Source organism: Peromyscus maniculatus, chromosome 7, assembly GCF_049852395.1.
Source record: "Peromyscus maniculatus bairdii isolate BWxNUB_F1_BW_parent chromosome 7, HU_Pman_BW_mat_3.1, whole genome shotgun sequence".
Classification (NCBI taxonomy): Eukaryota; Metazoa; Chordata; class Mammalia; order Rodentia; family Cricetidae; genus Peromyscus; species Peromyscus maniculatus.
This window is the reverse complement of record NC_134858.1, coordinates 23,240,976-23,268,257: the sequence shown is the minus strand read 5'-3', so window position 1 is coordinate 23,268,257 and position 27,282 is coordinate 23,240,976. Positions and strand designations below refer to the sequence as shown.

Genomic DNA, 27,282 nt, shown 5'->3' with positions numbered 1-27,282 from the left:
ACACATACTAATTCTTCAGTATTTTAAAGCCTACAAGCACACTGCTGTGGAAAACTACAACAGAGATGGCTCAGAGCATTGGAACTGAGGTCATCTTGCTGAGACATCCACTGGGCCTCCATAAGCTAATGTTTCCTACCTTAAAAGGTAGCACAGAGGAAAAAAACACACACATACACACAAAACCTGTCCTTCCAAACTCCTGCCCTTTCTCAGAGGGAAAGATTATCTCCAGGCTTCTCCTCTCCAATACTCACTGTCTTCCAAGTTATTCGACACTCCCTCCCACAAAACCTTTTCCTAGGAGGCTTTCTTCAGGCCTTTGCTTAGTTTCCCTGCCTCCTCACATCCCTATCCCAGCCCAGTCTCATAATCGGCAAGGTAGACCAGTAGTCCCCAGTTCCCCCTCTACAGAGTAAGTCCCAGCAATCACTAGGATAGCGGAGGCACTCCGGCCTCACCTCCTCATTTCTGCCTTCTACTCTGCCTGTGTCTCTGTCACCATCCCTAGTCCCATGCCTGTCACATCCCCCTGTCTCAAAAACATAAGAGCCCACCACCATTGCCTCCTGGCTCGCCCTGTAAGAGGCTCCCCATGTGTATGCTTCAACATCACAGAGACACAGCAGGTGCTCCCTCAGAACCTCTCCCCTGACACCTCCTCTCCTGTCCAGTTGAGGGCCCAGGTCCATAACCTCTGCATTGGGGTTCTCTTTGCCTGCGGATTGCCTCCCCTCTCCTACAGCCAGGGAAACCACTCAGGTAATGTTAGAGTTCCCACACCACTCCTTGTGCCATTAAAATGGTTCTAAAGCACTGGCATGGACCAGTACTGCCCCGGGGGACATTGCTTTGGAGATTTCTCTCTAGAAATCCTGGGTTATCACATGTGGGTCCTTGTGGTCTCTAGTGACTGGAAGACAAAGCTTCATTAAAAATCTTATAAAACATGGGCCAGTCCTACCACAAAGAATGAGCTGCCCCAAAATATCAAGAGAATGTGAATTATAATCATTTCGATACAATAAGTAAAATGTAAAGAATCAAAGCTGATAGAACTGAGGTCAAGAGAGCCTGCCATAAACGCCCAGCCTTCTTCACCTGCAAGGGCCAGTGTTGCCCCTACCAATTATTTCAATAATAATATTTGTTTTTGTTTTTTTAAAAAGCCAAACCTTAAGAATGTGTTTGTATTTTGAGGAAGACTGCCACCTCTGCTGCAAACAGCCCCTCCGGTGCATGGTCTGCACACAGGAATGCACACAAGCCCCCATGCCTGTGAAAGGGATCACCTGACAAAGAGAAGGCCAACATGGAGGCCATAAATAGCACGCAGAAGGCCCTGCAAACAAACTGATGAGCCAGCAGCAAACGGTCCCATGACCATCCATGGGTTGTTGGCAGTGAACAGAGCCTGGTAATGGGAGCAGGGAGGCAGGCTGACACTGATAAATCATGTCAGATGATAAAAAAAAAATGTCCACACAGGATTTTGCTCTTCTTTTCATGGGTGAGCCTCCCCTGCCCCCACATACTCCAGCCTGGAGCAGCACATCTTGTACCAGTGTGGTGTGGTGTTCTCCCCCATAAGACAGTGGTTCTCAACCTTCCTGATGCTGAGACCCTTTAATACAATTCTTCCTGTTGTGGTGACCCCCCCCAACCATAAAATTATTTTCATTGCTACTTCATAACTGTAATTTTTCTACTGTTATGAATCATAATGTAAATATCTGATATGCAGGATATCTGATATGTGACCCCCATGAAAGGGTCGTGTGACCCCCCCAAAGGGGTCGAGACCCACATGTTGAGAACCACTGCTATAAGACTTCACTTAAGGAAAGGTGTCCTTGATTAAAGAGAGTTTTAAAAGCACTGTCCAGGATCTGGAGCTACAGCTCAGGGACAGAGTGCTTGTCTAGCACACAGAAGACCCTGAGATCAGTCCCTAATACCTTAAATAAACAGATGCATTGTCCAGGGCCTGTGGATCGGGGACATCCACCAAGGGTTACAGCTGCAAGAAACAAGAGCAAGCACTGGATGGTTCAGAGAGGCACCAAAACTGCACAGGACCCTCCAAGGGCAGTCCTACCCACAGCAGCTCTCGACACCACCACTCCCTGCCGCCAGCCATACGGCCTCAGCTCTCTGCCCAAGACCTCCATCCTATGTCAACTTGTCCCTACAGCCAAATGAAGCTCTTCACAGTCCCTATGCTTTTGGATAGGTGCCACTGTCCCTCAATTCCAGATCAGCAGGGACACACTCACTGTGTGCTGGGCAAAGGAGCTTCATCCGTAGGTGGTGAGCACTGCTGTCCCCACCCTTGGGAAAGAGATTTCTCAAGCTCTGAGGGAATTCAAAGGAACGGCACCAAGGTAGAAGACACAATAACCTCAAGAGCGGGAGCCCGAGCATTGTTCCTGTGGCTTTATGTTTTGAAAGTTTCCCACAACACTCCAGTGTTCTACAAAGATAAAAAATGAACACTGCACTGCACAGTCTGGCCTTGAACTATGCAAAGAGCCAAAGTCAATGTCCCTGGCTCCAGCGGCCACCAGGCCACTAGACAGCAAGAGACAGTCCCTGCTTCCACCTGGGCTGCATCAATAGTAAATCGGATGCCAGGTGCCACCGGGCTCGTCTAAAACAAGCTGCAGAGGAGGAGGGCCTGCAGACAATTAGTCAGAAGGCAGAATCCTGCCAACTGCACACAGGTTCCCCCAACTACACTTACTCACTGAGAACGTGAAGGAAGCAGAGATGTAATTAGCACTAAAGATAAAGATCTATTTTTAAAGACGGACATATTTATAGCTCTCACATAGCCAGACACTCAGTGGGTGGAGACATATACAAACATATGTCCATGGTCAGACACACACAAACCTAGGGACACGAGACAAAACAGGTTTATAAGGTAGGCCTCCATTAATTGATCCCATTTGAACCATGAAAGATCATTTCAAAGGCTGCTGATCTCAAGTTGGATCTGTAATAAAGCCCGACTCATTGCTCTATTTATTTTGCACGAATAAAATTGGGTTAAAATTTACCTATTTGTAATTTAGACACACTGTTTTTTGGTCCCTTTGCTTTGAAGCCAGCGGCATAGGTTTTGATTTCTCTGCTAGGTCCATTAGTATCTGTGCATCTAGCCATACAAAAATATACCTGGAAAATCTAAGGTTTAGAGTATAGACAAAAATAAATAAACAAATTCATTTGTTTCTTAGAGATATAAAGCCTGAGAGGCTGGAAAGATGGCTCAGTCAATAAAGTGGCAGGCAGATATGGGGACCTGAGTTCAAACCCCCATCACGCATGTAAAAAGCTGGGCACGGTGGTACACACCTATAACCACAGCACTGGGAAGGAGGGGCAGAGATGGACAGACCCCTGAAGTTCCCTGGGCAACAGGCCCAGCAGAGTCCATGAGCTTCAGTTTTGGTGAGAGGCCTTGTCTAATTAAACCAAAGTAGAGAGCAACTGAAGAAAGAAACCCAACATCCATGTATGGTGTGCACATGCACATATGTGCACAAAGACACTAACACCTACACACACCACACACTAACACACACAAAACTAAAATCAGAACTTTCTGAAACATACAAAGCATGGCAAAGGGTAAAATTAACTGAAATGAATGGGAATGGCATATGAGATACATACGAAGTAGACAGAAATGAGGCCTTCAAATGTATGAGAGAACGTCCCAGAAGTTGTGATCATCTGGTCTCTATTTCTAATAGAGAGGCTTTAGAAAACTAGTCCTGAATTACAAATGGTCTGAATGTGTCCCCACAGGTCAGATGTTAAGAACTTCACACTTAGTGAAAGGTGTTGGGTCGAATAACAGTTGAGGAGATCAAAGAGTTTTGCCCTCATGAGCGGATTGCCATCATTACTGTGGGAGCACATTGGCTATCAAGAGAGCAGGGTTCTTTTTGTTTTAATTATGTGTATGTGTCATTGTGTTAGTTATTGGAACCCCTGGAGCTCAAGTCACAGTGGATCCTGAGCCACCTGGTGTGGGCAGAACTGAACTCAGGCCCCTGAGTTTTCCCAGCTGGTAAGATGCTGAGCTCCTTTTCCTACCACGTAGAAATTATTCCAGATTACATCCTGAGGCAATGATGCCATGACTAAGCAGCAAGAAAGAGGGCAAGCAAAGCAATCGGTGCAGCTATCTTTTTTTTTCCCCAGCTTAGCAGTAAGCTTGAAAATTCATGCTCCAAACCCTGAGTCGTCTCTTCAAATGCAAGTTGGTCCTCTCTACTCTCTTGCCTTTCAACCTTCCAACATGGGATGTTGCAGCCCCAGTGGTCCTCACTAGCTGCTGGCACTGTATTCTTGGCCATCTCCCAGCCTCTAAGCCCATGAGCAAAACAAATTTCTATCCAGATAAATTACTCAGTTTAAGGTGTTCTGTTACCACTACAGAAGACAGGCTACTACATAAAGGATGTACAGGCTGGAGAGATGGCTCAGCGGTTAAGAGCACTGACTGCTCTTCCAGAGGACCCAGGTTCAATTCCCAGCACCCACATGGCAGCTCACATAAAGGATTACATGAGGGAGATCTCTGAGATGAGAAGGACAATTAAACACTAGGACAGAGCTCCATGAGAGATGGGAGTGGGGGACTGTACCAATGTGGCAGATGCAGAGTGAACTAACTGCTTCTGAGTGCAAAGCCTTCCGAGGAACATGTTTTTGTGAATTAACATTATCAGAATTCCCACTGATGTTGTGGGAGACCTGCCCCCACTTTCCCCCCAGGGTACTCTTGAGCAGGGAGAACTAAGAAATATTTAAATAGAAACATAGAGGAGAGAGACAGATACACAGGACAGCCTTGGGAGGGCCTGTGTCAAAACCCACTGGCACCTTTTATCTCTTCTAAAGGGCTATTTATAGAAATGCCAAGGGGTGGAGCAAAAGACCTCCCTCGAGCACAGCCAAGTGCAGACTCTTCCAAACACCTGGTAACCATGCACGTGGTCAATCCAATCCTTTATACAGCCCTGCTATGTAAAGCAAGCTCAAATCTCACTAGGAAACCTCTATGGACCCCAACATGATGTGTCTAAGGACATCTAAGTATCTCTTTACACAGAGAGTCTCTGGGGGAGCCTGAAGAAGAAGTGGCATTTTAAACACAAAAGCAAAGGGAAGTGGAGCCCTGCTGATGACAGGGTCCCATGAAGTAAAGAGGATGACTCAGCTTGCCACAGCTGGGGTTCAGAGGGATCAGGAAATAAACACGTTGTATGTAATTTCATCTGTGCATGATGGCTTGGCCAGTATCCTGTAGCAGGTGCTGCTTCAAGGCACTGGGAACTGCAGGTCCTGTAGTGGGATTCCAGAAGTTCACTTCTGACCACAGTCCCTGGCATACTGTGCATTACATTCTGGCTTCAGATAAATGCATTAAACTCCCATCCAAAACACATAACTTAAATGTGAAGTTGGAGGACACTCAGAACCTCTGAAGGACTCTGCTAAAAGCCCAGCTCAGATACACTACTCCAGCCAAGACCTTCCCAGGTGGAGGTTTGTTTTTGTAGGCTGTTGAGTACTTCCTCCTATTACAAAGAAACAATTCCAGATTATGTCCTTGTGCAAAGACTTCATGGCTATGTGGCAAGAAAGAGGAGAAGACATGCCATCAGTGCAGTACCTTTTATTCAGGTTAGCGATAAATTAGAAAACAACCTATCCCAAGATCTAAATATAGATGTCCCTCCAAAGAAGAGATGTAAACGGCCAATAAACTTGAGAAGATGCTATTGTTAGGGAAATGGAACTCAAACCCTCATCACACTGTTCCACACCCAATAGAATGGCTATGATAAAACAAAAACAGTAATACGTGTGGATAGGAATATGGAAAACATGAGCCTTCATTCACTGCTGATAGGAATGTAAAATGATTCAGCTGCTCTAGAAAAGAGTCTGGCAGATCTTCAAAATGTTAAACATAAAATTAACGGACCCAGCGAACCTGGCTCTCTGTAGATAGTCAAGAGCACCAAAAACACCTTTCATTTAAAAACGTCTTCACATATGTTCATAATAGCCAAAAGGTAGGAAAAAAAGCATCCACCAATATAGCGAAATATTACTCAGCTCACAAGAAAAAAATGGAGTACTAACACACATGACATCATAGTGCAAGCCTGAAACACACAAAGTGCAATGAGTCTAATACAGAGAACCAAGTATCCACAAGAAGAAAGTCCAGGCAATACGAAGTGATGGCTAGGGCATATGGAGTCTTTATGAAATGGTGAACACACTCAGGAATTAGATGGGTGAGAGTCGGACAACCTTGTACACATAATAAAAACTGTCACTTCTCGGTGGTGAGCAGCATGGTCTGGAAATCATATTCCAATTACAAGAACAAAGCCAGCCACCACACAGCCCAGCATTGCTGGCCTCACTGGGACAGACAGGGTGACTTCCTGCACACCACTTGACAACCACCTGGAGCTCCCTCACAGACACAGGGCGCCACCCCACAACCCATGCTGCCTCTCCAGGCTCTCCAGGTATAGAACTGTCCCCTTCTTGACCTCCCGTGTCCTCTCCACATTTACAGAATCTCTAACTCTCTTTATAAAGGAGACTGGGCCGGCTCCCCGCTCACCAACCAAGTGACTCCCTGCAAGCTTGCTGAAATTCTGCAAGGAAGTCCTTGTGTATACGATGGACATACTGTACCCACTTGTCAGTGTGAGAATAAAGTCAGTTACTGAATATAAAATGCTTCCAGTGGCACTGAAATAATAAATGTGAACAAGCACATATTCTTGCCACAAACCTCTTAGTGCTGCTGAGCCAAAACTATGCTCCTGAACATAGCTCCTACCTTCATGAAACCTTCAGTCTAGGAGGGTGGATACATGCAGCTGCAGTACAGGGCCTGCTATGGCGGGAGAGATCGGGGTGGGAGCCCTTAACTGGGCACTTAATAACAAAAGTCAGCTTGCATTGGCTCTACCACAGGCACTCTGGATCTCACTGCAGGTCTAAAGGACACAGAGTTCTAAACAACAGACAGACACTAAATCCTACCTGAAGTTAGTGACTAGGGCCTGGCAAGCTCATGTGCCAAAATTACCTGGGGCTAAGAGCAAGCGCCAAAGTTGGCAGACTGAAGGCCGCTGCCTGGGAGTGGAGATGGACCACAAGGCTTCAGGGCATTGATGGATTTCCAGAGGGATGTCCAGGCTGGCACCTCTGAAGGGCAGTGCAGAGAAAACTAACCCCAGGTCCCAAAAGACCGTAAGAAAGCTGTCCTCATGTCAGAGGTCAGCGCCCACCCCGCCCCCACCTCCCCAGTAACTGGATGCCAGCTTCAATCTGCGCACTGAATACCTTGAAATTTTTCAGCAGAAAAATTCAGAGATGCATCTTCCTCACAAATGGCCAAGAAGGGACACACTGGTCAGTTTCTCCTAAATTATCTTCTTGTACACTGAATGGTATCCCCTTAAACTTCGCATGCTAAGTCCTAATCCATAGTACCTCACAATATGACTATCTGAAGTTAAAAGTCTGTAAAGAGGTAAAGGCAAAATGAACCTTCATCCAATATGACTGGTGTCCTCACCAGGAGAGGCCACTGCGATTCAGACAGGTAGAAGGGCCATGTGAAAACACTGACAGATGAAGGTCAGCTACATGGCAGTGACCCAGCCACGGGGAAAACATAAAACAAGTCAACAGCTAAATCCCTGGCTGTGGGTTCTTGACTCCAGCATGGAGACAATGAATTTCAGTTGTTTAGGCCTCCCAGTTCACAGAACTTTATCATGGCAGCTCTCTTGACTAGAACACACCCTATCTACAGAAATATGGCTGCCCCTTCTCACAATTCCAGGTACTTGGCAGAAAAATAGAGATCACTTTTCTTCTTAGTGGAAAAAGCCTCCGAATAGAAGAGACTTCTGCGATTTTAAAGAAATGTATACATCTAAGTATATAATGCTTTCCAAAAAAAATTGATCAATCAAAATATCATACACAAACACCCTTCATCCCTCCTCCTTTCCTTCCTTCCTCCTTTCCTTCCTTCCTTCCTTCCTTCCTTCCTTCCTTCCTTCCTTCCTTCCTTCCTTCCTCCCTCCCTCCCTCCCTCCCTCCCTCCCTCCCTTCCTCTTTCTTCTTTGATTTTTATCACAGGAGAGAGGCAGGCCTTAAGACAAAACAGGGTCTCACCATGGAGCACAGAATCCCTGGACCCAATCTTGCTTCCGGCTCCATAGTGCTGGAGCTATAATACCCCACCCTCCTGGCCTAACACAATAGCTCTGATGAACACAAGTACTGTATCTGATCCCAGTGTGGTGGCTCACATTTTTAATCCCAGCATTCAGGAGCTAGAAGCAGGCAGAATTTGAAGCCAGCCAGGTCTACATAGAGAGTTCTAGGCCATCCAGAACTACATAGTAAGATCCTGTTTCAAAAAAAAAAATGTAAATAAATAAAAAATACTATATCTGAAATCAGGGCTTATGGATAACCTTGCAATCTTGCCTCCCATTCATCCTCCAGGTTATTTCTGTGTCTTGGTTTGTTTGGCTAACGTCAAGAAATCCTTGCTTTTTGTAGGTAAGTGGTTGCATATGGTGACATTTTGAACCATCACCTTAGATTCTTTTCAATTAAGTTTACTCCAGAATTAGAAAGATAAAAATGTTTACTTCTAAGTCAAAACTAGCGATATCTAACAATGGCTTATATTTTTATTATAACTGTGTAATCATCAAAACTACCATAATGCAAGGTCATGAGTAACTGTCATGTTGCCTGCTATTTGGCTGTGTCCAGTTCATGGGCACTGAAATGCTCCCTTTGGCCACAGAGAGATATCACACATAATCCATATCTTAAAAAACTTAAACTTTAAATTCAATTCAGAACATTTAAAAAGACTGTGTGAACTTTAAAACTCGGAAAAATATTTTATAAGGCATCAAATCCAACCTTCCTTCTTAAAAATCCGTCCCAGCTCAGAATAATTCACAGGTTTCATAAGCAGTAAATTTTAAAAGGGTGGTCCTCAACCTTCCTAACGCCCTTTAATACAGTTCCTCATGGTGTGGTGACCCAAACCATAAAATTATTCCATTGCTACTTCATAACTGTAGTTTTGCTACTGTTATGAGTCGTAATGTAAATACCTGATATGTGTCCCCTGTGAAAGGGCCATTCAACCTCCCTCGAAAGGGGTCGCGACTCACAGGTTGAGAGCCATTGTTTTAAAATCTGTTGACCAATACAAGTTTTAAGTCAAAGAAAATAAAGTTCATTGCTATTTACCTTTCTGAGAGCTGAAACAATACATTTAGGGAGAGTTGGTACACTGGCACAATCAACTCGTTTATTGTTTATAACTAGCCACATCTTTTGGGTCACCTTTGAGGGAAAATCATAATGAGCCAAGACCTTCAGTTACTGCCAAGAGTCAGCAACTTCCCTACCCTGTTTCAAGGTAGGTACCCTCCCTACCTCAATCAAATTCACAATTCTCTTGCCTCTACCTCCCAAACGCTGAAATGGGAGGTATGTACCACCATACCTGGCTAATATATTTTGAGGTTCATCTGTAGGTACTAGTAATTTTTACACACATAACAGATTTGGTTTGGTTTGGTTTTGTTTTCAGCAACTTCAACTCAAAAGACCCACCAGACTGTTCCCCTCCTCTGTCTATGCAGACTGAGGAGACCAACCCATTGTACACTGAACATTCCTGACTGGGTCAGCCATGCCTATGGGAATCCTGTGCTTACTGGAAACCAACTATATCTGTCCCTAGACTGTTAATGCCAGTTGCACACATTACGACCACCTCCTAAAATATGACACCAACTCCTGAACAAGAAATGTGAACAGAAAGAAAAGCTGCTCCTAGAAATATGAAGATGAATATTTGGAAGGCTTCTTCTATAAAAGCAAATTATGTAAGAAATTGCTGTCAAGGGCCAGGCGGTGGTGGCGCACGCCTTTAATCCCAGACTCGGGAGACAGAGCCAGGCGGATCTTTGTAAGTTCGAGGCCAGCCTGGCCTACAGCATGAGTTCCAGGAAAGGTGCAAAGCTACACAGAGAAACCCTGTCTCGAAAAACCAAAACAAACAAAAAAAAAATTGCTATCAAAAAAGGTGTGGGCAAGATAACTATAAAACACTCAAAAGTCATAAAAAGAAAAAACCCACAGTGCCCTACACCCAGTTTGCTTCACAAATATCCTTACTCCACTTTGAAAAAGCAAAGGCCAGAGCAAATACATGCACTCACTGGCTTGATGGCATTACTATGTATCCACACACTGACCGAACTCAGAGCAGAGTGAGAAGGAGCTGCTGGTCCAGATGCAGGCTATGATGAGGATTACTGAACTTACCGGCACTTTCTAACTACCAAACTTAGACACTAACTGCTGAGACCATAATTCACAGTCCACTGTGACCCTAAGAAAGGTCTCGGCTTCCCTGAGCAATCCCCTTTATGTCCATCAGACAGGGACAAAGACGATGGCCACAGGTGACATCGGCTGGACTCAGGTCTCAGCCCCAGCACATCCAGTGTTATCTGTTTTTGTTCTTGGCACATGTAGCGCTACCAAAGAGAAAAAAAAAAGCCCCAGCCTCACCCAGTAGGGAGGCTGCATGCAGTATTTTACAATTTAAAGTGAGACTTGAAGGTTTAAGACTGGAGATCACTTTGTGCCATTTGTTAAGAGCAAATGGCAAAACGACACCCAGATCTGCCACTGCAGCAACTCCTACCAAGAAGGGAAAAGCGGAAACGGGGTAGACAGCAAGAAGGCCAGGAAAGCCAATCACAGTTGTTTACTTTTTCTTCTACTTAAAATAACAGAAAACGAAATGGTGCCATTTGCAGAAAAATGGATGGAACTGGATGGAGACCACTGTGTCAAGAGAAACAAGCCAACTCACAAGGCCAAACACGTCATGTTTCCTCTCCAATGTGGAATCGAGATAGGTTTTTAGAGACGTGACTTTGTAGAAAGGGACAGTTTGGGAAACAGCCATGGAGAGACAAGAGAATAATGTGAACACTCACATCACACACGCATGAAAGTATCATGCTGAAACTGGTTATCTAATAAAGAAATTAATAATAATAACCATTAATTTCTTTAAAAGGCGTTTTTAAAAATGTAAGTTGGACTGGATTTGCTCACACAGCTTCAGGAGAGGTTGCCTTTGAACCAGTGATTAGATCAATACCATCTACCTTAAACTGCCCTCTTAGACGCCATGCTTTTAGCTTGAATTGAGAAAGACAAAGTACCAATGTGCCCTCCAATGCTCAACCAGCAAAGATTACAGAGCTGAGGCCAGAAGGGTGTGGGAGACACAGACAAGGAAGGCAGCGTTCCCCTGGTGAGGCACTCCATTTCAGGACTTTACAGCAGCCTCCCTCGCAATCAAAGGCCCAGCCTAACAGCCTAATCAGGTAATGGCCTGACCAAAATAGAATCCTCAGGAAACATGGGCTGGTTGGGAATAAGCACAAACCAACATTAGTTAGAGAACCATAGAAAGAAGAAGAAAAACCAAAAAAAAAAAAAACAAAAACCCAGGTTTCTTTATATGGGACTTGAAGGACTCCAGACTTCTTTTACATGACATGTTTATTTTAGGATACCCTCCGCAGGCTCCCAGCCACCGGCATCCATGTGTGTGGCAGCTATCCATCACAGCACCACAATAACTGTGATCCAGAATAAGGTCTGAGAGCCTTACGTGGAGTAAAGCGAGGAAACTTTCACCCAGTGTTTTTGTGGTATCTCCTCACTGTCCTGATGGAAAGAGGGAGAGTTAGAGTTTAGGATCCCACTGTGCTGCCCCTACAGCACACAGATGAGGTATCCGTGATGAGTGAATAGAACTTTGTTGAAATGCATCATTTTATTTGCTACTAGCAAAGATTCCTTTTTTAAAAACATATTAAGACACTTATTTTTCTTTGCTGTTGCTACTTGGTTTTCATGTGTTTGTTTTGTTTTTTTTGTTTTTTTTAAAGACTGGGTCTCTCTATGTAGGCCTGGCTGTCCTAGAACTTGCTATGTAGACCAGGGGCCGTCCTTGAACTCACAGGGATCTGGCTGCCTCTGCTTCCCCAGTGCTGGCATTAAAGGCGTGCTACCACGAAAGGCCCAAAGAATTATGATAAAGGCATCTGCTTTTGATGTTAATTATTGGTACCCTATTCTAGAAGACACTTTCTTTGTCTCTAAGTATTATACATTATAAGCACAGAGAGAGCCCAGCTTGGCCCTTTCAGCCAGCCCTTGGCTCTACCAGAAAGGGAAGGCATGGAGGGGCTGCTAACTATTAGCCCCAATTGTTCCCACATCTCTCCCTGTCAAATGCTAACTCCCTCCCAGTGAGCTTGTTCCCAAGTTGGTCCTTACTGTCCCCTAAGGCTGAGGTTTCCACATACCCTCTGGAACCAAGCAAACTGGTACCCTGTGCTCTCTGGCCTCTCGGGAATACTCACTTCCTCTCTCCTATTGCACATTGCCTTGTTAACTACCTGTCAGGTTCCTATCTCCTTTCAAGACTGTCAGTTCCCTCAGCACAGGGCATGTCTCTGTGCCACTGACCTCAGAGAGGAATAAGCTTAGAGTAGGTGTTCAATCAACAAGAATATAAATTAACATAAATACCTTCTGATGAAAAGTTACCTATAATCCCTAAGCATGACTTTGTTCTACATGTCATTGATGCTAAAAGCATATATGGCCTTGCCAGATGCCACTCTGGGGCAGAGGTCAGGCCATAGCCTCAAACTGCTACGGGTATCCAAAACCCTCCCCCTTGTCCAGGGTGCAGTGTACACAGGGAGAAGTAAGGTCAGAGAGTTGTGTCCTGTTCACACAGTGCAGAAACATACCAGCTGGCCCCAGAATCTCTGAAATGTCCCTGAGCCTGTATTCCAGGAATTTCAAAGGGTTTCAAACAAGTCACCACCCAGTCCTCAGACCATCCCAAACACAGACAAATCCCTTCAGGTTTTACCTCTAAGACGGTCCTTCACCTCCCCAGTCACTACACCTGAAGCAACAACAGTCTCTTTTACACCTCCCAGACTTCAACCCATTCAGGCTGCAGCGGCCTCTGCTGCTACCCCAGATTTTCCACTCCTGGCTCCCTGCCATCCTCCAGCATCTGGACAAGGCCTCCTCTGACCCCTCTTCACCTAAACAAGCTTCCCTTTGCCTCCTCTCCATCATCTTCAGCCTTTGCACCTACCTGAAGTTAGGTACCTGGGTGCTGACATGCTTATCTCCCTACCCAGAAGGGAAGTTCCAGCAAAGCACTGGCTTTGCCTGAAAGAGCAGAGAACGCTCAAAAAAAAAAAAAAAACCCACAACTCTTGAAAGAATGTTTAGTCACCTGGAAAAATCAACAGTGTCAAACCCCCACAGGACCTTGACATTAGACCCCAAAGAAATTCAACCTTTCTGAAAAACAAACATAACCCTTTTCCTTTCTGTGAAATAACCCTGAGTGATTGATACCCACACTGAGACCTCCCTGGACTCACCCCACCTTCTTACAAATCCACGACAGTCTTCGTGCAGACCACCCTTCTGTCTGGAAATGACCCAGAATTCCTTGGCTCTGCAAACAGGAACTCCACCTTGGAGTGGAGCCCAAGGTCTCAAACTCACACTTAGGGCCAAGCAGAGAGGCCTTGACGTCCTCTGAATTTGTTGCACACATCTGGCTACCACCCCATCCTTTGAGAGGAACAAAAGCAGGAAAAGGCACGGAGGCCTCCTGAGGCTGAGACGGTTTCAGGGACTTCAGTGAAGCCATCCTTCTCCCAAACCCCTGATGCTTGACCCGAGACAGGGAGGAAACAATGAACTGTGGTCTCGGGTCAGAAACAGGACATGGAAGGACATAGTGAATTTAGTAAAATACCCACCTACTGCTGGCTTTGAAATCAGACAAGTGCCTAGCTTCAAATCCTGGCTCCAGCATCTATATTTCTGAAGGCCGCTGGGATACCACCTCAACCCTCTGAGCCTCTGGTTGGTTCCACAGCTATCAAAAGAGATATCAAGTGTCTACTTTAAGAGGATTGTTGAGCAGTTTTGCCCCTGGATATTATATTTGGTTCATCTTCCTACTCTTTAATTCCCCAACATGAGCCGATTATTCATATGGAAAAAATACAATCAGATACCAAATCAGTCTTTGTGAGTTAGCAACAAAAAAAAAAAAAAAGTGACTGACATTTACTCAATTCTGTCATGGAGGTGAGCCAAGCTGATCCCTGAATTGTGTTTATACATGTACACAGCAAGTGAACATTCATATGTATTTTTCAATGAATGAATCGAATGATAAGATGAATTCTGTCTATGTTGATCCCACTAGTCTGACTAAAGTCTGACTAAAATCTGTTGCCGGTGGGTTTGGTCTTCATTACTGTACATGTTGCAGGCACTAATCTACCTGTGCTTTGCTGATGAAGACTCGGCAAGGGATAAGGTTGAAACCATTAAGAAGCTAACTACTTTGACACTCGTTTCCTGCTGATACAGAATGTGGTGAAAACAGGCAAGTGGGATGCTAAATATCCTTATTTCTTTTGGAGATTATCTGTCAGCTCTTCCTTGCAGTTATCATCAGAAACCAAAGGAATTCTTTAAGATAGAATGACTACTCAGCAATAAATAGGCAAACCCGGAAGGATCCTTCCTCACACTGTCACCGAATTTTGCAAGGATCTTTTAGCAGATGCATTCCTCTATCAGTCTTGCTCCATGAATACTGAAGGAGGAAGAACATTGCCTAAGACCAAAGGTTGGCAAATGAATCTGATGAAACCATCAGCGCACGGGCACGTACCACAGCATGGTGTCCCCGAAGGCTCCTGGAGACTATAATTATCTAGCTCTGAGAGGTCCTACCTTCGGGTTCACATGCAAAACACAGTTTCTTCTGGCTCATACACGTCCCTCTATCAAACTGGCAGCACATCAGGGCAATAAAGACTCCAGTCCCCACACAGGTAACTTTTCTCTAAGGAAATGCACATGCTTGAGCAAACTCACAGAAAGGAAGCTGAGAGACAGCCATGCCCGCTGCAAAACTGCCCAGGGCTTGCTTTACAGTGCCTTTCTAATGGATTTAACACCTGTGACTGGCAAAGGAGTTGGCAAATACCTTTGGTCCAGTACAGCGTGGGGCACCCAAGCCCGAGGCACTGTGCAGGTGCTATGCCTAAGCAAACATCACGTTTGCAAAGAGCATGCTATGAAGTCAGCTGGTCTTGGTCCCTGTCCCAGGTTAGTCACAAATGAGTCGTTTCAGGGACAAGTGGCTTGACTCCCGTCCCTTGTTTCCTAGCCCAAAGTTGGAGAATATCTAACAAAAGTAAAGAAACATTGCCTACTTTCCATAGTTACGGGGCAATCAGATGGATGTGGGAGCTGCCAGACAACGTGAAGACACTCTAAACTCAGGGCCCTCTTCTGCTACACACGCCACATATGAGAATCAGAGCCACCCGGAAAACTCCCCGCACCTACGCTTGCTCACGCTAAATATGCTTCCTGTTATGAACAAAGGGAGCTCCCGGGATGTTGAGAAACTTCTGTGAATCAGTCCGAACACACAGCTCTGGGAGCATGAACACTGCCACCTGTCCTTAAGGACTCTGTGACAGCTTCTGGTGCCCTAGGACAGCCACACAGGCAAATCACCCACCCCAGCTTTGCACGGATCACGCTCTAAGCCTATTACTTAGGTTTTACCGGACACTAACTATGTGCTAAGAGTCCTCAGAATACTGACTGCCCTGTGATCAGGCCAAAGGAGTCACTAACTCATGGGACATACGTGTAGCCTAGTGTGAGAATTCAGCAGAAATGGAGGTCACCTTCCCATTGCTTATTACAAGTGTTCCCTTCGACACCTTGGGTTTGGGTGAGCTTGCCTGAAGTCAGCAGCTAAGTGTCTTCAATATTTTAAGAAATCCAAAAAACAAAACAGGACAAAAACCCCAAGGACTCCACACCGGACAAGATCTGTTACTGCCCCTCTCCATGCTTGATACAGAGCCAGGCCAGCTGCCTGAGGAGCTCCTGCATATATCTGGGACCACAGACCCCATGTCCAGGTCTCCCCCTCCCATCTCCCACTCTCCATGTTCCTATGTCCTAGAAACCGATAAAGCCCTCAATTCCTGACCAGACTGAACGTTATGGGAACAAATAACTTCAGGGATGACCAGGACAAATCAAAGGCCGGGAGACAAAGTAATGAAAATGCTCAACACAAAATCATAACACAAATGCCACTACATGGGGAGGATCTTGAAAAAGAAACTCAGAAGTACAGAGATGGTCCACCCCAGGTGCTTCTCAAGCTCTAGAACACACCAGAAGCATGGGGGGTGGGGGAACCTGACACTCAGGGCTTCCTAGGGAATGGTCCAGGGGCCACATGCCAAAGAACGCTGATGAAATAAATGGACAAGGACAAGCCAGGCTGTGGTCCCACCGAGAGCCTTCAGACCCTGACTCGCTCCTCTCTTTACGTCACACTGGGCCTTATGAAAGCCCCCGATGGGAATTCAGCAATCGTGTGACGGCCACCATCCCCCCAAGCAGCTGTGAAGGGGCAGTGTTAGCAATCCCACCCTGATGGGGCTGTGAACAAGATGAGTTTGCCGAATGAATGGCGACAGACAATAAAGCCTGGCGGGGAGAAGAGCACTCAGTGGTCCCCTGGTCCTGATCCTGAGGACTGCACTTATCAACCATGCAGTCTCTCTGCCCTCGGTGATGAGACCGTGCCATGGGACAGTGCCAAGAAATGCTGTGACCTGCTTTTCTGCTCACTAATTTGTCCTGATGACCTGCCACAATGCACTGATTTCCCACTGAGAGTTCACATCTCACTTCCAGACACCAAGCTACCTCCTTGCCAAGCAGCTCAGCCTCCCCACAGGAAGGCAACAAGGACCCACTGGCACTGCACCCCCGACCCCTGAAGATGGGGAGCCGAGGATTTCTGACCCAGAAAGGAGCTAACGGCATTATGCTGCACACTATTTTGCAGGAGTTCCTGCCGTGGTATACTGTTCCGCTGTGTGGGGGGTTAGCAGATGTTCCTACAGCAGGGACTGTGTGAGGATTAGAAACATTCTCTCCCACTGGCCCCACCTGCCAGTTTTTCATCCTTGAGTTCAGAAGCAACAATCTGCTGAGTACCCACGCCTGAACTGGCCTGTTTTGGCTACAGGACAGGAGAAGGAGTAGAGCATGCTAAAAGCCAAGTTCAGGTTCCGCAAGGAAAACCAAGTGCCAAGTGCTCTGATCACAGCACCCTGGCAAATGCAGTGTATGTGTTTGCAAGTACGACAGCTCTATGCATACAAACAGGTGTATTTGATGGGAAAATATGACTTTCCTTCCCATTAATACAACTTTTAAAAACTCAGTTTGGTTTGTTTGTTTTTTTTTTCCTTACACGCAAAATTACACCTCAGTTCCCAAGCTGAGTCCCTAAGTCAGTTTAAACTCTGTGGAGCCCCGTGAACCAGCAACCTTCCAAAGCAGATCCTACACGCACATGGCCTCCACTTAGGAGGGGTCCACTTGCACGGCAATCAGCTCTAGGTGAGAACACCGGCTGGGACCTCAGGAGCGAGGATTAAATGCTCTTTCCCCTCCCTTGCCCCTAAAGGATCCACTCATCTGCGTCCTCGGAGGAGGCAATGCCAGCTGTCTTTACTTCCAGCACCCTTGGTGGTTCCTGTCCTCACCTGTTTTCCAGAAGCGTCATGCACACCACCTCTCGGACTCCAGGGTTGTTAGCCTTCTCCACAGAGCAGCCCTGCAAGTTCCAGGTGGCCAACCTGAACACAGGCCGCCCATCCCTCAAACCTCCGAAGGCCTCCACCGAGGGCCTCATGGAGATAATCTGCGTGGGCCCCCCTGGTGGCAGGTCCAAGTCCTCGCTCTGGAGGCTCAGAGAGGTGGGACTGGGGTGGGGCTTGGCAGTAAAGGTAAGACCTCCGTTGGTGTGGGTAGATGGGGGCCTGGACCTCTCTGCGAACACCTGGTGTCTTATTCTGTCCAGGAAGGTGGCATTGATTCCATCCATCCTCACCAGGTCCTCAACACTGCGAAAAGGGCCGTGTTCCCGGCGGTAGTCCACGATGCTGACAGCCATCTTCTCCGTGAGGCCTCGGACACTCATGAGCTGCGCTAGGGTGGCTGTGTTGATATTGACTCGTGGAGTGAGGGGCACAGTGGTGGCCAGGTGATGAGGCTGCTGCTCAGCCAGCAGGTCCCGCCTCAGGGAACTGGGAGAGTGCTGAGCAGAGTTACCCTTGCTGCTCACACAGATCTCAAACTTGACCTGTTCCAGTTTGGTGGCGCCTACACCGCTGACCAGCGCTAGATCTTCCACCTTCTTGAAGCCACCGATGTATTCTCGGTACTCCACAATGCTTCTGGCCACTGCACGTGTCACCCCAGGCAGGGTCATCAGTTCCTCCTCAGTGGCAGTGTTGATGTTTAGCCGCTCCTGATTCACCAGGATGTTGCTGAAGTTGCAGGCTGCACTGAATTTACGGTTATGTGACAGGTCCGAGGGGTCTCTGGGGATAGAGCGATGGCAGCCGAGGGTGCTCCCCATGGCCAACCAACACAGTGCAACTCTGGACAGAGAAGCCCGGGAGCCTTTATAAGCACAAAAGAATGGAAGGTTGCAGGACTTACGGATCAAGGAAGTTGCTGCAGACAAACATCACATCTTCCATGGCTAATGTTCAAAATTTTGCTGGGCCACCTAGAAATTGACATGGAAATTGACTGAAGTTAATCAATCAACCCTTAGCACTCCTGTAGTGTTAGAAGTTCATAACTAGTGGGGGACAGGTCAACTCCTGAAAATGCAGACGCTGTGAGGCTGCCCCCGGTGGGTTTTCCTCGGATTATTTATCACACAGGGTCCAAAAAGGGAAGAGAGCTATCCCCCCTAGTCCCATGCCTCTCCGCTCTGGCAGCGAAGGAGCCACCTTCTCACTTCGGACACCCCCACAGGAGCTCCTGCAGACAGACAAGAAGACGAAGCCCCTCTGCGTCCAAAGCACTGGAACTTGGGAACTCAGCTGAGCAAGCGGGCGCAGACACCAAGCAGGGGCTCAGGGACCCACCCCCGCCCCTCCGATCCCCACCCCACCTCTCCGCCGCTCTGCTGGGGTCGGTCCCCGGTCCCCCGTGGCTCGCCCGGCGCGTCCCGGCTTGTGCGGGAGGGAACTCTCGGTCCCGCTCTCCCGGAGCAAGCAGGGCTTGCTCAGAAGCCGCAGGAGCGGCGGCGAAATTCGGCCCCCGAAGCTGCACCAAGACTTGCGGCGTCGCCCCTGCGTTGATCCTGGCAAAGTCCGGCGCCCAAATAGGGCGCGAGGTCCGGTGGAGCGCGTCCTGAGCCCAGCGCCGCGCAGCAGCACCGCTGCGAGCCGTGGGTGTCACAGCCAAAGTCGGGGCTCGCCCGCTCGCCCGCCCGCGCCTCCGCCGGCACGGCCACGCCTCCACCGCGCCAACTCCGCCTCCCGCCTCCCCACGCAGGGGCGGAGCGCCAACGCCAGAGGGCGGGGCCATTGAAACCTAATGGGGCGGGGTCGAGGGCGGGGCTTAGCGGCTGGGCGGGCAGTAGGGATGGCTCACGGGGAGTTTATGAGCCTTTCTGCTTTTCTGGAACCTAGGCTGTGAAGGAGCTCTGTGTTTGTTGGGTGGAGCTGTTTAAGGCCGCCTGGGGCAAGCTGGAGTCTTTCTGGTGAGGTAGGCTTGCCCAGCAAGTCCAGGGCTCCTGAAAGTCTCAAGACAGGGGATCAAACGGGATCTACCACAATTCTCTCGCCACTTTGAGACCTTTCCTCTACTCAGAAAGACCTCACATTGATCCGGGAAAGCCTGGGAACCATGTGTCACTGGAAGGGGCTTGCCTCCTGCGTGTTCACAAACGTTGTACATATGCTGCTATTTGCAGATTTAGCTCTCAGAGAAAATAAGGGCTTGTTTCTGTTAGGTATTAAATCTAATCACTAAAACGGAAGGAAATGATCCTGGGAAGTTCAGGCTGCTTTCCAAAAGTTTTTGGATCACATTGTGAAATGATAATTTAGTTAAAGATTAAAGGGCCTGATGTGTTACAATGGATACCTGAAGCAGGAGTATTTGGTTAAACAAGCCCTGCAGTGTGGCAGCGATATGGGGATACGTTGGATACTTTGACCCGGGGCTGTTAGTGACCCCTGAAAGAATAGATCTTAACCCAACCATCTGTCCGGGGCTTTTGATTTGAACGCCAGCAGAAGGCATTCAGATGTGAACAGAGAGGCAGCCCAGGCTTGGTAAAATGCTACTGATGTTAGGACCTTCACTACTACAAGTGAAGAACACCCCAGTCAGATGAGCTTAAACAAAAGGAGGGGGGGTCCTGGTTCCTGGGGAGTAGTTATGGAATCCACCTTACCTCAAGCAGGCCTGCATCCTCACCAGCGGCCTGGGCCAACATGACTCCCTCCAATCTGCTGCCAGCTTTCTCTCTGTCAGCATCCTTCTCAGGCATGCTGATCTCACTAATGCCCAGAGGAAGAAAAATGAGAAGGGAGAGAGGAAAAAAGAAATGGAGGCAACAGGTAGATGAACAGGAATGTGCCTGATACACCTGGGCAAGTGCACACATCCCAAGATGGAAGTTTCCGATGATCAATGACCAAACTGGTGAAAACACAGAACAAATGAAACGTCCACACGTCACTAGTGGGAGCTGAAGTTGTCACAACCACTTTCCAGACCGGCTTGACAGAACCTTGAAAGTTAAAAGTGCACTTGCCGTACAACTCAGCCACTCCACTTACAGGTGCTTACCAAACAGAAACTAAAGCACAAAGCCCCAAATCCTCCTCAAGGGTGTTTGTAGACTCCCTGTAGTCAAAGATCGACAACCTCAAGTCCATCTGTTTAGGTTTGGTCTGAGTTTGTCCTCCAGTGGTTCAAGTGCTGGGAGCTTAGCCCTCAGGGTGGTGATGTTGGGCGGTGGTGGACTTTTAAGTTTTAGATGTCACTTCTTGGGAGGTGCCACCTACTAAAGGGACAAGGGGCTCCTTGAAGGACCCTGAGTCAGCCATTGGAGAGGGTTATTACAATAAAATCAATTCTGGCTCTTCCTCTTGCTGTGGCTCCCAGTCTCTGGATTCCCCCTTTCTGCTATTGTGATGCCCTCGTGTGTGTGTGTGTGTGTGTGTGTGTGTGTGTGTGTGTGTGTGTGTGTGTGGTGGGGGAGGGAGGGGGTCTGGCTGAGAGGACAGCCATGCCAGCACTATTCCCTGATGGCTCCAAAACTGTGCACCAAATAAACCTCTTCTTCAGAAGTACCTCACTTCAGGTATTTCATGATAGCAACAGAAAACAAGTAGTGCCGTTAAAAAAAGAAAAATCATTTGTGGAATATTGTTGAGCAATAAAGGCAAACTGTTTAACCAAAGCAACAACAGAAAAGAGAGTCAACATCAGTTCACTGCATGAAAGAAGCCAGGCAAAAAGAGAACATGCTGCATCATTCATATATACGCCAGAAAATAGAAACTGTTCGTGTGCAGACAATGTACCAGTGATTGTGTGGGGACGGAGGGAGGGAGGAACAGACTAAAAAGGGCACAAAGTACTTCCAAGGTAGGTGGTTGAAATACTGCGTGAGATGTGCTCGTTGCAAATGTCAGACACAATAAAATAGTATGTTTTAAATATACTGTTTAATGTAGCTAAATTATACGTCAATAAACTTGGGCACATCTTCAAAAAAAATAATTCTACGGGAATACCTTTTTAACTTAAGAGATGAAAATGGGGTAGGGTAAGCCAGGATGGAGAGAAGGCTGGCAGTGGAAAAGGCTGAGAGGAAATAAGACATTAAGTCAACAGCTACCAGAAGAGCAGTACACACTACTCAGAAAGGTCCAAGAAACAGGAAACCAGCCTGTGTGATGACCTAGCAACATATTAGACTTCCCAGAATGAGTACTGACGTGGAGAAGTTGATTGAGGGTTTATTATAGAAGGAACAAAAGTTTAAATGAATTTTCTTGATGCTCCAAGAATTAGAATTCTAGCTGACCACTGAGTTACATGAAGATGGCAGAGATTGTATCATTGCAGCCAAATGCCACATGTAGTGGCCTTTGCCTCTTATGACACAGTTCTCATTTAAGGCCTCGTCAGAGAGGACCAGGTCAGTGCCCTTTCACTTTTCAGTCAGCAGTTTCAAAGATAAAGAGTGGTGAGGGAGACGTGATAGAAGTTAAGAGGTAAAGCATCTGTTAATCTTCGGTTTCAATACCATGGTGCAGGCACTCTTAGATGGAAATGAGTCCAATTTTGATTTCTTCAATTCCCAGAGCTCTTGGGCATCAGGGATGTAGACGAGAAGCTAGGAAGAGTCCTGCATGTTAAAATAAAGAGGAGCAAAATGGGACATGGCTATAAAATAATGATAATATATACTCTAAAGGACTTCCCAGGGAAGTGAGGCTTAATATATGACTTAAAAGTCATGAGGAAACAATGTCTCAACCCACAAACTCCCAGTCCATTCAAAGCAAAAGCAATCCTCACTTCCCAAATCAATAACGTCCAAGCAGGCTACTGGCAGGGACCTTGGCACCACCTTATGCTTGGCCAAGACAGATGTTCTGAAGATCAGTGTATCAAAGCAACGGCTCCTATTTGTGTGACCTCCACAGCAGATCGGTCCCTGTGTACTAAAGTGCTCCCTGTGTTTAGAACTAATGAAAGTCCAGGCATCGTCAGGGCTCTGGAACATCCTGTATCAGGTCTGCCCCACTGCAAGTCATGTCATGGGGTGGCAGAGAATGACCACTGATAGATACCTGGACAGTGTCAACAGAAGTTCCTGTGGCCTTACAGTGTCAACAGAAGTCCCTGTGGCCTTCGTACCTGGCTGTGGAATCTGCATGTGGACACGCATCTTAAACTCCACCTAGCAACAAAGGCCCTGTACTGACTAGCTGGTTCTGTGTGTCAACTTGACACAAGCTAGAGTCATCTGAGAGGAAGGAGCCTCAGCTGAGGAAATGCCTCCATGAGATCCAGCTGTAAGGCATTTTTACAATTAATGATCAGTTGGGGAGGGCCCAGCCCACTGTGGGTAGTGCCATCCCTGAGCTGCTGGTCCTGGATTCTATAAGGAAGCAGGCTGAGCAAGCCATGTAGAGCAAGTCAGTAAGCAGCTCCCCTCCATGGCTTCTGCATCAGCTCCTGCCTCCAGGATCCTGTCCTGTTACAGTTCCTGTCCTGCCTTCCTTTGGTGATGAACAGCAATGTGGAAGTGTAAACTGAATAAGCCCTCTCCTCCCCAACTTGCTCTTTGGTCATGGTGCTTCATCGCAGCAATAGAAATCTTAACTAAGACAGGCCCCCACATCTCTGAGTGTCTAGTGCTCTGCCACAGCCCAACCTGAGGAGACTGTGCCTGTTGTCCCAGTAAGCCAGCCTCCCAGAGTCCTCCTCACCACATACTTCTCCCTAGACTGTGGAACCTCACAGCTGTACTGGAGGCATCTAGCTCATCTGCTGGGAGAGGCCACATGGAGGAGAACTAAGGCAGTCCAGCCCACTCACCTCCCAGGCTCAGCTCTGCAAGTGAGGCCTCTGGAAACTTCACCCAGTCCAGCTACAGCAGATGTGCCCATAGGAGGAGCCCGTAGAGACCCAAGAGCAGAGAAGCTGCCCAGCAGTGCCAAGGCACCCACAGATATGAGAGAGGACAGAGTCAGAAGTCAGTGCATATCACAGTGGCCCCTCGGCATGCTCCTCACAGTCTGTGGCCTGGGCTTGTTTCCCAGCAAGAAGAGAGTAGCAAGGCTCCCCATGCAGCCCTGTTCACACACATCAGCATCTATCCACTTTCTCTCCAGGTATTGGTTTCCTTTGGGGATGTTTCTGTTGGCTTTTCAGTTTGGACACAAGATGAGTTTCAAGAGCTCAAGGACTCCCCCTTGACAAGTTACAAATGATGGTTCGGTGACAGCTGTATCTGTCAGAACAGTGTGTCAGCTCTGAGATAAGAACCATGGGTTTGTTCATTCCTGTGTGTTGTGTTTTCTACAGGACACAGACATGGAGCAGAATACAGAGAGGACACGAGGGGAAGGGGAGAAACAGAGGCAGTCCAGTCTCTGAAGTCCACAGACCAGGCAGCCTCTCTCCTCTGTTCCTGGGCAGCTCCTTGTGGCTGAGCTGTACCTTCAGGCAATACTTCTGAGGGCCATGGAGCAGCTAGGTGTCTGTCAACCAGACCTGGCCGAACTGTGCCCTGGCCATTTGTACACCTCCCAGTTCTGCTGCGTGTGGCAGTCTCAGCCAGGTGGGTCAGATGTGCACTGCTGTGGGGGCCTCCTGCTCTCTCCACCCCAGCTGTCAGCATCTAATCCACACCTGTTGTTTGTACTGTCTTGGGTTGAGTTTTGTCCTCAACTTTTTGCTATTTGCAGATTACAGAGGAGGCTGCTTGGCCTTCTCACCAGCTTTTGTGTTCGCCATGGCATCACTGCTCCGCATCAACCTTCATGCCTCCTTCATAGCTGACCCAAAACGCAACGCTTCCCAGGGAAGGTGGCAAACCTCTTAGTGGCCGCTGTGGTTGTGGGGAGGCCATAATGCCCGGCTGGGGCCCATGATGCATTATCTCTGTGTCTTGACTCAGTGGAGAATTAGCAGATGTTTTAGATGTCCTGCTGACATTCTGCCCTGAGTTTGGGCTCAGGCTCTGGTTTTCTGTTGCCTTGTTGTTGTTGTTGTTGTTGTTTTTATTGTTGTTTTTATTGCTGTTGTAGTAACCCTTCTCCAGAAGAACTGAGGTAGAATGACAGACACACTGAAACTCAGCTGCTTGGGGTTTCCAGCGATGCTGTGTGCTTCCTTGTGAGGTGGGGACAGAGCACAGATAACAGTGGAATTCGTGTCAGGTGGGTGCTTCAAGGTGTGAACAGCACTGTCCAGCTCAGATCCTTGGAGTCCAAGAACACATGAGTGGGCGGCACCTCTTCCTACCTGTAAAATAAGCCCTGCATCGTCTCTTCTGTATAAACCATGGACACTGTTGGTTCAGTTTCCTGGTTTCTTTACTGTGACTATATGGAGTGACTATATGTAACACCTTACTTCCTCATCTAGGCCATGTCATCCATAAATCCCTCTTGCCTTCCTCCAAAAGCCACTCCTGATGGCTAAGGATGAGCCAGTGTTTAGGATGACTGAACACTCCCTGGACAAAGAATACAGAAACTATTATAATTGCTAAATCTTCAGTTTTATGAGCACTGCCAAACTTCTTCCCAAAGTGGCGGTGCTGTTTTATTGCCACCAGCAATAGGTGAGAGTTCCTGCTGTTTACATGGCATGAAGGACTTGGAGTTTGGCTGTTCTCATAATTGCGTAGTGGCATCTTACTGTGGTTTTCATTTGTAGCCTGCTGGTGAAATGTGACACGGAGCATTTTGTCTTACTGTTGCCATTGTGTATCTTCTTTGGTTGACCTTTGAAAGCTTTTTAAAATTCTGGCACATATGGAAGCGAGGGGTCAGCCTCAATGCCATTCTTCAGAGCCATTCACTCACCATTCAGTCAGGCTGTCTGGTCAGCAAGTCCCCAGGATGTGCCTGCCCCTGCCTCCTCAGCTCTGGGATTACAGGCACATGTCACCATGTTTTTCTAGTGGGTGCTGGGGTCAAAATTCTGATCTTCATGCTTGGGCACCAGGCTGTTTACTGACTGAACAATCTCCCCAGGCCCTCAATAAGATTTTTAAATCAAGTTTTGCATTTCCTTTTTCCAAGTTGTAAGAGTTCTTTGTACATTTTAAAAATTGTCCTTTATCAGACAGGTCTTTTGCAAATAGATTTTTCCAATCTGTGCCTTGTCTTCTCATTCTCTTGTTAGTGCTTTTTGGAGAGTTTTTCATCTTAAACAAGTCCATCTTATCATTTGTTTCTTTCAGAGATTGTACCTAAAAGGTCACCACCAATCCCCAAATTGTTTAGATGTCTCCTTCTGTATTATATTATAGAGGTTCTATCATTTTATATTCATGCCTATGATATGTTTTGAATTTTGTGGTGAGGCTGAGGCAGGAGGATTGTGACTTAAATATATAATAAGACCTAGAGTAAAAAAAAAATCTGTTGACTGTATTTATGTGAACTTATGCCTGGGTTCTTTGAGATATTATTGATACATTTGTTGGTGCTGGGAATTGAACCCTTCACCTCATGCAAGCAAGTGGTAGGCAAATTCCCTATGTTCTGTCTATACTGCCTTGATGACTTTGGCATTTTACCAAGTATCAAATTCAGGTAGTATTAGGTAAATTTGTGATTCTCCCTCAGTGGTAAGTTGGCTACTGTGTATTTTGTCTCTGAATGAACACCTTAGAATCCGTTTTTTGTTGTTGTGTTTTGGTTTGGGGGTGGTTTGGGGGGCTTTTGCTTTATTTGTTTTTAGTGTCTAAAGATAACATGCTAGGATTCTGACTGGGATTATATCGAATGTGTAGGTCAATTTTGGAAGAACTTGATGACATTGTCTTCCTCACAGTGAACATGGCATTCTTTCCAAGTTTTTAAAATTTATTTATTAAACACTTGTTTTCTTAGTGTGGAAGGGAGCCTGCATGCCATGGCATACATGTGGAGGTCAAAGGATAACTTGTGGGAGTCAGTTCTCTCCTTCCACCATGTGGGGCCCAAGGACCAAACACAGGTGTCGGGCTTGAAAGAAAGGGACAACCTGCTGAGACACCTATGGCCCAACTTTTTTTTCAGCGTTTTATGCACTGCCTCATAGGAATTTTTACACATGTTTTATTAGATCTATACCTAAGTATTTCATTTTTGAGGATACTAATATAAACAGTATAGTTTGTATTTTAATTTCCTTGTATGCATTGCTGATATGATGGCACATGACTGAGTTTTGTACAGTAACCTTTTATCTGGAAACCCTGATATGATAGTCTGTGAGCTACAGTATATAGTGTGTGTCAATCATCTTATATTTACTGCCTATGTAATCATGTTTTCTAGGAACAAAAACTGTCTTCTTTCTCTCCAGTCTACATACCCTTTATTTCCTTTGCTTTTCCCATTGCATTGGCTGGATGGATACCCACCATGATGT

At 46.8% G+C, this 27,282-nt stretch overlaps 1 protein-coding gene across 1 annotated transcript in view; it reads right to left on the bottom strand.

The window, feature by feature from the left end:
• Eepd1 (endonuclease/exonuclease/phosphatase family domain containing 1) overlaps positions 1–19,637 on the bottom strand; it is a 117,252-nt gene extending 97,615 nt beyond the window's left edge. The window contains exons 1-2 of the mRNA XM_006991675.4: positions 19,268–19,637; positions 17,844–18,874 (exon numbers count right to left, since the gene is read on the bottom strand). Of these exons, the coding sequence (XP_006991737.1) occupies positions 17,844–18,721 (878 nt within the window). The 5' untranslated portion in view covers positions 18,722–18,874; positions 19,268–19,637. The remainder of the gene's footprint in view (positions 1–17,843; positions 18,875–19,267) is intronic.
• Positions 19,638–27,282: the final 7,645 nt, after the last annotated feature.